The 12,365-nt window shown below is 44.8% G+C and overlaps 2 protein-coding genes across 7 annotated transcripts in view; one reads left to right on the top strand and one right to left on the bottom strand.

Annotated features, from left to right (window-relative positions):
* Positions 1–206: 206 nt before the first annotated feature.
* On the top strand, positions 207–3,158 carry rcvrna (recoverin a). The gene is made up of 3 exons (XM_027010809.3): positions 207–740; positions 1,250–1,361; positions 1,517–3,158. Exons 1-3 carry the CDS (start codon positions 360–362, stop codon positions 1,633–1,635), a joined length of 612 nt encoding a protein of 203 aa, XP_026866610.1. The 5' UTR covers positions 207–359; the 3' UTR covers positions 1,636–3,158.
* A 1,718-nt stretch (positions 3,159–4,876) lies between these two features.
* Positions 4,877–12,365, bottom strand: part of gas7a (growth arrest-specific 7a) — a 28,072-nt gene continuing 20,583 nt past the window's right edge. For 5 of the 6 annotated variants that reach the window (XM_081711329.1, XM_027010784.3, XM_081711330.1 and 2 more), the window contains 7 exons: positions 12,012–12,086; positions 11,832–11,910; positions 10,749–10,880; positions 9,599–9,722; positions 7,556–7,635; positions 7,257–7,355; positions 4,877–5,872 (listed from right to left, as the gene is read on the bottom strand). In XM_081711329.1, coding sequence (XP_081567455.1) covers positions 5,759–5,872; positions 7,257–7,355; positions 7,556–7,635; positions 9,599–9,722; positions 10,749–10,880; positions 11,832–11,910; positions 12,012–12,086 — 703 coding nt within the window. In that variant the 3' untranslated portion in view covers positions 4,877–5,758. Of the gene's footprint in view, positions 5,873–7,256; positions 7,356–7,555; positions 7,636–9,598; positions 9,723–10,748; positions 10,881–11,831; positions 11,911–12,011; positions 12,087–12,365 lie in introns of those variants that run through there. The other variant, XR_014122844.1, reaches the window with a different exon arrangement.

Genomic DNA, 12,365 nt, shown 5'->3' with positions numbered 1-12,365 from the left:
GTAAGAACTCCCGTTTGCCTTGCACCTTCAACAGAAGCATGTCTACAGGCCGCATAAACATCGCCACTGTGTATGACTCATCCCATCTGAAAAAGCATTAGTCATGTGACGTAGCTAATTAATCTCCCAGAGAGTTTATCTGGGTTTTAAAAAGATATATCCATAATCCTAATCAGAAAGGATATAGAGCGGGCAGGAGGAAGCTGGGCTAAACGATACCCACATTTATCTAGAGTTCCAACCACAACCAGCCTAGCACAACACAACAACACAGAACTGATCCCTAATCTGAGTTAGGCAGAGAGAAGGAGAGAAGGAGAGAGGGAGAGTTCCCTCTGCCTAAAGAGCAGTTGGCCAGCATGGGAAACAGTAAGAGCAGTGCTTTATCCAGGGAAATCCTGGAGGACCTGAAGACAAACACCAGGTACAGCGAGGCCGAGCTGTGCGCCTGGTACGCCACCTTCCTGAAGGAGTGCCCCAGTGGCCGTATCACTAAGGAGCAGTTCGAGGGCATCTACGCTGGCTTCTTCCCCGACGCCGACCCCTCCGCCTACGCGCGCCACGTCTTCCGCAGCTTCGACCTCAACGCCGACGGAACGCTGGACTTTAAGGAGTACATCATCGCGCTGCACCTCACCTCTTCGGGCAAAACCACGCACAAGCTTGAGTGGGCGTTCGCCCTGTACGACGTCGACGGCAACGGAACCATCAGCAAGAATGAGGTCCAAGAGATCGTGAGGGTGTGTGTGCACAACTAGAGCGGGTAGAACTTGACCTGCTGATCGTAACAAAGCCAGCCAAAGAAAACAGGGCGCTAAATTAGTTTCTGTTCATTGTGTATGGATGTGAACTCAAGAAGCCTCGACCTACCTAAATAGTTTTAAAAAGGAATATATGGATCTGGATAATTTGGTAGAATGTATCAGATAGAATTAGAATGATAGAATCATTAGTATTGGGTGTTCATTTTAAAAAATGAGTCAGATTCCTTAAAATGTGGTATTTTATTTTAGATTTAAAACATTTATCAACACTGGTCTAAAAAATTGTACTAGTTTGTATTTGTACTAGAATGTGTACTTGTGCTTGTACTAGAACTACAGGTTCAGCCATTGTGGCAAACCTGACCACATGGTTCAAAGATCTTAAGGTGGATTATACAAGCCTTTATCCTCTAGGTTGATTTAAGACATTCAAAAATCAGCTTATTAAAAATAACAATTATGATATTAATTCTTCCTACATTTAGGCAATATTCAACATGATTCCTGTTGAGGACCAGAAAAATCTTCCAGAGGATGAGAACACACCAGAAAAGCGAGCAGACAAAATATGGAACTTTTTCCAAAAGAACGAAAATGGTAACTCCAGTTTCCATGGTCTAAATTAACAATACATGTAACAAAAATCCATTTTATGGTACTGTTAGTTACTAAAGCTATTAGCCATATAAGTAGATACATTTTTAATCCACATATCGACTCCTCACCATCTACGTCTCTTATTGGTTTCACAGATAAAATTGCAGAGGGGGAGTTCATTCAGGGGGTGATGGACAATAAAGACATCTTGAGGTTGATACAGTTTGACGAGCCAAAGAAGATTCAGGCCAAACTGAAAGAGAAGAAGCAGTAATGTTTCCCCATGATATGTTCACGGGACATATCCTGTTTATACACCTAACTTCCTATGTCCCTCCCACACCCTTGTGCTTCTAAAGGATACTTGTGTCCATGTACATGTGCTAAGTTCACACAGCAGTGTTATGACCCAGCACTTTGACCCTCACCAACCTTTCTCCTTTTTCCCACTCATACCAACTACTTTTTTGAGAACTCCCACCATTCTCACTCTTTAAATCCCAATTTGAAATGCTGCTTCATTCCCATTCACCTCGTCCTACCTTGCAGTGTCAAGAGCGTAAGGGAGAGGGCTTCTGAGGAGAGGTATTAGTGTCAAGTTTACAATCCCTCTTTAGTGTAATCAATCCTCTTCAAATCTGAAGGTCAAGGTTAGTGCAGGTAGCTCTCCCATTCTCAGGTCTGTAGTACGGACTCCGCTTCTCAACACTCAGGTACCCTCTCATTCTCTTCTGATAACTAACACCAACATATTCAGTTTCTAAGTCGTACCAGGGCTTCAGGTGGCCGTATAGACAGCAGCATGGGGTGTAACTGTATTCGGCTGCTGCAAGTATTTGCAAAGCAACATAGGCTCCCTGGCTGTGAAGAACTACTACTGCCATTCAGTCATATGGCTTTGTTATTGCCTTTTGTATAGTCACTTCATGAAATCTTAGAGATGTCATTATTTTCTAGCTGAAGCTGGCTGTTTGAGCTTTGTCCATAATGGGTGTACATTTTGTGATGTTTATTTGTAATAGTTCCAATATGTTGTTGCAAACAACAGATGTAAAGATTTGTTTCTTTTAGCGTAATTGGGTAAACCTCATTGTCTACTTCTATGTATATATTGGCTGTTAAGAGTTTTCCATGCTGTTTTTTTTTTTTATTATTATTAGGATTCTTAGAGCATTTTGGGAATTTTTCAGATATGCAAGTATGGAAGTGCTTCTCAATCCCATCCTTGCGGTCCCACTGGCCAGTCCATATTTTTTGCTTTAAACAAACTCCAAGAATTTGTGTGCATGATAGCCTATTTTCCTAATATCTCCGTTCAGGTGTGTTGGGAGGTGGGCCAAAGCCAAAATGTGGGGTGTCTGGCGGGGCCTGATGCCTGGGTTGAAAACAACCGATGTAAAGGATAAGCCATTCTGGATTTTTAGGAGAAAGAGTCGTGTGAAGCATATTCATAGATTTATAATAAACTGCATATTTTGGGAAACTCCCTGATGTTTGTTGCCACTGGACACTGCCCAGGCTTTGAGGATAATGCATGGCCTGGTTTCAGGGCTTGAACACAGGTGCTGGCCAATGGCAGAAGCCAACAGCAGGGGTGGGGTTCTAAACAGCTACATTTCATCTGCTTAAAGGGATCATTCCACTACAATCCAACTAGCTGGGTTATTAACGTGAAGGGAGGCACTACCCTTTACAACACACAGAGACAGAGGCAGCTGCTTAGAGTCTTGTAAAGAGTTCATAGGTCCGTTGATGTGATGGAAAATAAAATGTAATTAAAATCATTTTTGAAATTTATTTTATATGCCATAGTCTTTTTGGGGCATAGTAAACATAAACATGACGACTCCATAAATGTCAGTAAATTGAGTTGTATTAATGAGGACCATTAACTTGAGAGCAGATAATTCAACACTTACAATAGTATATAAAAGGGATCTAGTTACATACACAGACAATCAACTTAACAATGTCTCATATTACATAGAATGCACATCATTGACGTGAAGTATCAGTACAATTTATGTCACGTGAAATTCAGGAGTAGCACAGGTAACGTGAGCCAGCTATCACATGCGAAACTACGTTAAAGTAAACCAGCTACATCCAAAATTAAGCCAGAGAGGACGGGTCATTAATAGAAATGAAATTTAGTAAGCAATCATTTCAGTGTAGTAACTGAAAACACATTATTGAGCATATGTAGTTCCTTGACTTCATTAAACGACTTTGTTAGTCATTAAACTAATGGATAATTTGATTTGATTTATTTCCCAGGTCAGTTTAGATGTATATCAGTCCTGTACAGTCCCAATCCACTTAGAGCCCCTGCGTGGTTTGACAGTTATACGAACGGTTCAGAGTAATACAGATTGACAACGTGACAGTAACACAGACAGTAACACTCATCTGACCACTGCCCTCCAGAACGCTCCTTTGGAGATCCAGTCCTGGGTTTCTCACAGCATCCATTTTGCTGGACAAATTCATGTCGTTCAGTTTATTAAATGACTCGCTTACATATGGACACAGTTTTTAATCTCTAGTTCTAAAAAAAGTTTAAAAAAAAACAATAAAAAAAATAGCACAGTTTTAGAATAATTCTGTGTATGGAATTCCAATGTGCTGCATATCCAATTTGCATTTTTAATTAATGTGTAGTGTGTAAAAAGCAATATTCAGTAAGGTTTTTTCATTTGATCTAAATGACTCCAGTTGCCTATCATAACTGGGGTTCAATGCTATAACATTTACGTGAGCTCTCAATCTGTAAACAAACACACATTCAAATTTCAATATAAACGGCAAAGTGACATCACAAGTAGACAAGCACTTGGTGGGAATATGCTTATGACATTTGCACACATATAAATGTTACGCATATTTACAACTATGTACAAACACTAAACAGAATATATCATGGACATTCCAAGGCAAATTACCTTTAGGCACTAAAAGGTGTACATCATAATACAAATGACCATAAAGTCACGTCTGATCCACCTCAGATTCACACTGAAATTACACAGGTCAGCCATGTCATTTCACCTTTGATACATGCTCTTGTAACGTCTAGAATTGAACTTGTGATGGAAGCAGGATGAGACCAAGATGTCACACCGGGCTGATTAATGTTCTGCATAAAGAGCTTTCTTGGCTTGGTTTTGAGGAGTAATTGTATGATTAGGCTTATGAATGCGGTGCTTGGCCACGTACTCGATGAGCACAGTCAATGATCTGAAGGCCAGGGTCAAGGCCAGGGTCTTCATATTACACAAATGTTTTTTTTTTTCCATAGACTGAATAAGACTATTCATCACTGAGATTCAGCATTTTTGAGAACTGCATGCTTCTCTGCAAAACAAATCTGCAAAAATATGAAAATATAACATACTAAGATGCATTTTGTTCCAGCTTTTAATTGGCCGGAAAGCTGAGACATTTGTGTTCTAGCTATAGGTTGATTGTGGATATAGTAAAAATTCGGGTGCATTCCTCATCGCAATATATTCGTCTTCTTCTTTTTTTTTTTTTTTCTTTTTTTTTTCTTTTTTTTTTAACTACAATACAGATTTGACAATATAACTATATAATGACACTATATTAGAATATTTCTCCACAAACTTTACAGATGCTGAGGGATCATGCTGGTTCTTTAGATAAAGACTTCTGCCTTTTTCAAATGCAGGCTGCTTTTCCTGCTGTTTTGACTACCAGTATGAGCCACTGGTAAGTTACTTTAACGTTTTACAGAAGTTGTGTGCAATGTCATGTATGCTGTGTCCAGTTTGAAGAACAGGCAAATATGAGAATCTGTAAACTTGCTTCCTTGTATATTTAAAATCATCTGTTGTAACAAATGGGTTTGTAAAACTTTCACTGAACTGTGCATTGTTTTTGTACACGCAGTTATACCTTGACTACTATCAGGAAGTTAATGCAAACATATGCTCCTTCTATTTCTATTTTCTATTTATATTTCTTATATTTGTCATTAGGGCTAGCGGCTTTTTATTCATTCAACAGAACACAAGACAGTGGAGAATGTGAATGCACTCTGCCATTAAACGTATCCTAAGTAAACTTTATCACTTCTGTCTCGTTTAATGTAAAACCATCTAATGTGTGGTCTGTGGAGTTCTGTTGGACTATATGAAGGGTGCATCAAGATGTAGATATCTGTATGGCTTTGGCCAAGAACTTGGAATACTGTGGTAGACAGACAGACAGACAGACAGACAGACAGACAGACTTGGATAGTTTGAGTGAAGTGTGCAGTGTGTGTGGTATGTACTTTGTGTGTGTGTGTGTGTGTGTGTGTGTGTGGTATGTACTTTGTGTGTGTATGTGAGCGCACAGTCATGCATGTGTTTGCGTTATTCTGAGGTCCGTGTCGTCTAGATGTCCATGTCCACTGGTCTCAGATCTCCTGTCTTGTGCTCCCGCACCCACAGCTCTCTGTCTTTGGCTGGGTCCACACTCTGGAGGAGCTGATCAACTGGCTCCAGGGTCTACAACACACCACACACACATTACTACCGTGGTGCAGTTTTCTCCACACCTACTTTCTATAAGGTCCTCCTCCACTCACCAGCCTGCTTTCACATAAAGACAATGACTTTATGAGTTTAACTTGTACTGAATGTATTCAGTTGTATTACTTGCTTTTCTGAGGCTACTGTCCAGCCAAGCAGAAGCTCACCCGATATACAACTAATCCATTGTTTGAAGATGGAGACTGATTAAACAGATGAAACAATTGGAATCAGGAGTGCTTCTGCTTGACTGCTGCGAATAATTTGCCCTGTAGAGCTGATAAAGCAAGGTGCTGGCAACACCAGGTTCATGGGCTCAAGTGTTTGCCATATGTTGTATTTTTTGAAGAACTGGGTCCAGGCTGGTCTTCTGAGGTCATTTCTGAGCTTTCCCACGTTTCCTGCTCTGGCTGCTGCCTTGCCTGTTCTGGACTGAATGTTTACTCAGCCTTACTCTTGGAGAACGTGCCAGTGTTTAACTGCGACGGGCTTCTGCTGTCTGCTGGTTACACCAAGCGGCACAGGGAGTCGGCTGCCAGCCACTGGGTGAACCTGCATCATTGTCTCACACACACCGAGTGCGCCTAGGCGGTGTCTCTCCTCCTTGGCTCGAATGTCCTGACGACTGGCTCTGGGCCAAAACGCAAATGATATGGTAGTTTTGGAATCAGGATCTGTACACGGACCATGACTAATGCCTTGACTAAGGGGATTTCCATTTCTCACAGGCTAAAAATCATGAAGCCGTCTAGTAGTCGAGGGTGCCGTACGTTTCAGGCATTTGCACGATGATGGGATGATAGGCAGAGCCATTTATGCATTCTCAGTGTTACTGATGGTACATACGAGCTGTTGGAGGTCTGTCAGTGCAGATCCTTTAGACATGAGGTGCTGTGGTCATTAGTTTACCGGTTACACACATTAACCAATATGGAACATTACACAAGTCCTTGATAAGCTCAGTCAGGTTGCTGACAGATTGTTTAAAACCCACCACAGCCCCTTCTGGAGAAGCCATTGGAGCACTGGAAGACCATTCCGAACAATTCATCATCGTGTACTACAGTGTACTACTAAAGGAACATCCTGCTCATTGAAGCTGCACTAACGGGTGCTGTACTTGGTTCTTCTTGCATTGGGGGGGCCCCACCAGTCTGTCTGTATGAGGGGCCCCACCAGCCTGTCTGCATGCTTGCTCTATTGCAGCTCCCAACCCTGCTGAACCAACCCATTCCCAATGATGATTGCATGGTACAGGTGTACTGTGATCTAGTTTCGAGCCCAAGCGTGGATGGTCTAGTGGGTCATGTACGCTGTGTAGCGATACGCGGGTGTCCATGATGGGCAGCCCTTCACTCACACTTTGGTTGAACATGTCAGTCTCGCGGCGCAGGGTCGTGTACTGGCGCAGGTGCTGCTGGATCATCTCCACCCTCTCCACCTCGAGCCTCTCCAGCTCCTGCAAAGAAAACAAATTAAGTACCATAAAGTATTATCCGACACAGTAGAGTCATTAACTGTAGCCTTGATATAGGGATCTAGATTTGGAAGGAGGCAAAGTAGTTGAATAAACGGATAGCACACATTGGAATGGCATGCGGTATTGTCAAGTATAATAAATGCTACGCAACAACTAGAGTGTCAGGGGAGTTTTAGTACCAAGCTTGTAGTAACCATCTCCTCAAACCACTTGGACTGGGCCTGGTTGTAGAGGTCCACGCAGCGCATCAGATCATCACCTGTAGCGGACCAATACAAAGGCAGTTGTTACGCATGCAGAGCCACAAGCGCAGAGCTCCTGTTCACCAGCAGGGGGCAGCCGTGGCCCAATCAGCAGTGTTTACAGTTCATAGGGTATCGCCAAGGGGGCGGGCAAAATAGCTTTTGCAGAGAAAAATAATCAATGACAATTTAATGGTTGGCTTCATGAGTAATGCATAATGAAAAGGAAAATGCAAAGGAGCAATGCATATGAAGAAAAAGGACATCCATGATCAATGCCTGGACGTGACACATCTAGTGACATCTCCATCTATATGGAAATGAGGCTGTGACGTTAATGGCATTTGCCTCAGTAATTGGGGCAAAAGTGATAATTGGCAGGACATCATTAGCATCCAACTATTTCCGATGTTCTGCACTGGTGCATGAGCTGTGTGGGTGCAAGAAAGACAGAGAGACAGCTAGAAGAGACAGAGTGACAGGGAGAGACGCAGAGAGAGAGAGAGAGAGAGAACATTGTGCAGGGCACATTGCAGCTCTATAGCACACTAAAAGAGAAGGTGGATGGGACCTTGGGCAGTGTACCGGCGTACCAGTGCACACGAAGGCTACTGCAATGGAACTTGCTGAAAGAGAGCCAGAATTCAGCAAGGTCTGCTATTCAAACGTCGTTTTCCGTGGACTGCATTGTAGTTAAATTCAGCTTTACATTAGCTAGGTATGGCTTAGTGCAACTAGGTAATCATTTTACTGCGCTGTGTTAATTACGTAACCGTGTTTGTTGCCTGGGTGCCGCACTAAACATATCGATATAACAAAAGGCACCACCCATTTTAATTCAGATTTCGCCCTCCATGCAATTTTTGGCTCTGCAACTTCACGCATCAGGTTTACAGGCATGTCACCCCGCCAGGCACTGAACCAGCCACCAGGCGAGACCCTGTTCAACGTCTGGGAAGCAGTGAGCCTCTCTCTTTTCTTTTCCTGGACTCTGGGAAAACAGCGTCTTACGGTGCATCTTGCAATTTAGAGCTTTGTGAGCCGCATCCTGTGGGTTTCCAGAGGATGAGTGAGTGGTCAGACCAGGACAAAACCGGCATTGATGGTGCTGGCTCGCTGCATCCAGGAGCATGGAGTGCTGGACCCCCTTTAATAGACCTTCCCTACTGAGTCTATTGTCATGCCATAAAATATAAATGCCTTCACCGGTCTTCTGCTTCCTGGAGCTGACAGACCTGGCTCTGAAGCGCGGCCTAATGGGGCCGGGCCAAGACGCCCCCACCGCACAGGCTCTTTCACCCAGCCTGCCCGTCACGCTACCCGGCACCGCTCCCAAAACCTGCTGAAACCCTTCCGCACGCTATCGGCAGTCAGTGTGTTGGAACGGAACACAGGGAGAAAGCTCCTCATGCCGCACTAATGAAGGAACACTGGATAACAGCGGGGGACGGACGGGTGATTTCAGAGGCAGACACGTGCGCTGTGATAAATTCTACCTGATTAGTTGGGGGGGGGTTTGCAGTTGTTGAAAACGAGATCAGTTGTACCTCGCGCAGAGGAGGACAGTGTCCCGACAGTTCATGCGTGTGCAGGGGCACTGTGCTCGTTAGACAAACGCAGGCTTGGAGTGTGCAGCCATTTCATCAACACACCTTGAAACAGGCACCGAGAATAACTGACACCAATCCCCTAAGCTAATTCAGCCTATAGGCAGCCACAGCTGACAGGTGTGATACACATGTGATACTTTCTTTACACCGCCCCTCATCTGCGTGTTTCCAACAAAGCTGGCGGGAGTGCTCCAGAACCTTCCACAGAGTGCCGCGGCTTGCAGGCCGCAGCACCGGGAACTCCAGCAAGCCAGCCTCTGAACTACTGCCCATCCATCCTGCACACCATGGAAACGGCACTGCGGGGGGGATGATGGGACGAGTGTGAGGTGGGGGGGGGGGGTCCTGACTGGAGCGTGAGCACTCCGACCTGCTTGCGTGGATTTCCGCCGGGCCTTCTTGATGTCCTCCTCTGTCTTGTTGCTCAGCTTGATCTCCAGCTGCTGGGTCTTCACTTCCAGGTCCTTCTGCCTGTCAGCCAGTGCCTTGCGGGCCTACAGCCGCACAAAAAGCATGGGCCGAAGGCAGGCCGTTAGCTTACAGACAGGCCGCTAATTGTAAAGGCAGGCCGTTAAGCGTAAAGGCAGGCTGCTAAGCGTAAAGGCAGGCCGTTAAGCGTAAAGGCAGGCCGCTAAGCGTAAAGGCAGGCCGTTAAGCGTAAAGGCAGGCCGCTAAGCGTAAAGGCAGGCCGTTAAACGTAAAGGCAGGCCGCTAAGCGTAAAGGCAGGCCGCTAAGCGTAAAGGCAGGCCGTTAAGCGTAAAGGCAGGCCGCTAAGCGTAAAGGCAGGCCGTTAAGCGAAAAGGCAGGCCACTAAGCGTAAAGGCAGGCCGTTAAGTGTAAAGGCAGGCGGTTAAAGATAAGGCCTACTCCTAACCCTACCGACACTGAGGTCTCACATCTGACTTCTCATTATTAGTAAAGATTTCTAGAATTATTATTTGCCTTTAACCAGCTCCCATTTCCTGTATTTACATTTTGGAGGTATAATTGGAAAAAATAATTGGCTTTTAGAACATTTTCAGCCAAAAAACAAATAATGGTATTTTTGGTGGGCTGAATCATCTATTAGGTGTTATCTATCCTTTTTACTTGTTTAATTTGCTATAAAAACTAGCAGATTAATCTGATGTGCCATGCTGTCCAAGTTGTTTCTAGTGGGAAGAATATTACAGCAACCAAGTGAGGTGGCACTCAGATGAGTTGAGCCCTGCCATCTGCTGTGGGTGAGAGAGTCTGGGAACAGCTACAGTGGGACAAGGTAGCTGTGATGGACGCAGTGTGATCTGTCAAAATATGCCAATGGTTGCTCTTTTTATTTGGGCAACACTTGCAAGTATTTGAGCAGCAGTGTAAAAGAAATGCACAAAAACTGGTATGTTTAAGCTGAAAAAGGAGACCTGTAACAGCCACCATCTAAGACCTGTCTTCTGTGAGGGCGTTATCAACGTATTTCCAGACGAAATGAAAGCGGAGCTCTCCAAAATCACATAGGAAAAAGAGCAGGCATCGGGAAGCGTACCTTCTCCACGGCCGCGTAGCGACTGACCAGCTGTTTTCGCAAGTCAGCAATGTGGTGGTCATACTTCTTCATGTCCTTCTTGAAGTTGTCCCCCCTGAACATCAGCAAGGGCTTCTCCACCTCACTCTGGAGCTGCAGGGCAGAGCGAGGTGCGTTTAGTCCACGCACAGCAGGTGGGGTGGCCGGGTGGGTGGCAAGCCAGGCAGACTCTGCGTGCGTGTGTTTGCAATGAGCCGGACAATTGTCGGTGCGTGTGCTGTATGCACCCATATGCTGTGAGTGGGTGTGTCCACACTGTGTCCCAACATGTGCTGTATGTGTGCCCATGCTGTATCCAAACATGTGCTGTTTGTCTGTGTGTGTGTGTGTGTGTGTGTGTGTGTGTGTGTGCACAGTAAACCAGGGTTTATAACGTTTACAGTGCTTGGCTTGACAAGGTGAAGTGTTTTTTGCAGAAACTACTGATTTTACAAACTCAAATATCAAAACCATTTTTATCTTCTACTAAGGTTAAGTGTAGGGTTTGGATTAATGCAGTTACATCTGCATGCAAGGAAAAAGATGACTAGCACTGAATGTAGGAGACAGAGGTTATATTTTTACATCTACATTTATATATACACACACTGTATATATGAGACTTTATGACCCCATGTTGTGACAAAGTCTAAAAACAAACGTGTGTGCGTTTGGCTGCAGCAGGACCAGTGCTAGACTGCTAGGCTGAGCTTTATTTTGTGCAGGGACAGAGTTATGCCTCAGCAGTCATTATGAAGCCCTGAGAGAGGCAACTTTTTTCGTTTGTTTGGTTCGTCTGGTCCCCAGAGAAAAGAAGGCAGGGTGATTCATGGCTGTTTCCAGCAGGAAGAGTAAAAAAATCATCACCCCCTGGATATCATCAATTTCTGGGCACCTCTCCATTCCCATTATATTTAGTAAACAGCACAGGCTACAGCCCAGCCAACACGATGGCATTTTTCATCCAAGATTTGGAAATTTGGAAAAACACCACAGCACACAGCAACCACGGCCAGTTTAATATCGTACAGTTTAAGGTGCGATTGATGTTCGCTTGGCCACTACCTTTGAGGAGAATTTGAGGTGGACGTCTGCTTCGTCAGCCAGGCTCTTCTTCAGCTGCGCCCAGGCCTCTCCCAGAGTCCTGCACGGAGCCACAGTCACACGGAGTTAGAGTGCATCCCCATCCCCACGCACAGCAGCTCTGCAGGTCGCCCATGAGGGCCCTGCTCTGGCTCCACCTACCCCTCCTCCTGCGCCGCCAGCGGGATCTGGGAGAGCTTGGAGAGGTTCTTGGCGTACTCCTCTTCGATCTTTATTCTAAGCCAGACAGGAGAGAGGGAAACACAGGAGAGGGAGAGAGAGGATTTCCTGACTTTCATTTTTAAGTAGGAGTTCCAATCGGGGCTGAAGGTCTCTCTGAACTGTGTGTGCATGTGTGTGCGTCTTTCTGTTTCTGTGTTTGTGTGTGTGTGTGTGTGTGTGTGTGTGTGTGTGTGTGTGTGTGTGTGTGTGTGCGCGTCATTGCACTGCTGACTACACCTGATGACAAATAAAAGAAACAAGTGTTGGGGAGCGTAAGCGCAATCGTTCAATTCA

Source organism: Electrophorus electricus, chromosome 3 (genome assembly GCF_041902795.1).
Source record: "Electrophorus electricus isolate QZ-2024a chromosome 3, ASM4190279v1, whole genome shotgun sequence".
Classification (NCBI taxonomy): Eukaryota; Metazoa; Chordata; class Actinopteri; order Gymnotiformes; family Gymnotidae; genus Electrophorus; species Electrophorus electricus.
Note: the sequence above shows the minus strand (reverse complement) of the source record. Positions and strands in the feature narration are given on the sequence as shown.

Bases quoted from the DNA above. Each gene is read 5' to 3' on its own strand.
- rcvrna (XM_027010809.3), top strand. From the start codon at position 360: ATGGGAAACAGTAAGAGCAGTGCTTTATCCAGGGAAATCCTGGAGGAC. The intron at 741-1,249 runs GTGTGTGTGCAC...TCCTACATTTAG, and splicing joins AGGTCCAAGAGATCGTGAGG to GCAATATTCAACATGATTCC. The intron at 1,362-1,516 runs GTAACTCCAGTT...TTGGTTTCACAG, and splicing joins TTTCCAAAAGAACGAAAATG to ATAAAATTGCAGAGGGGGAG.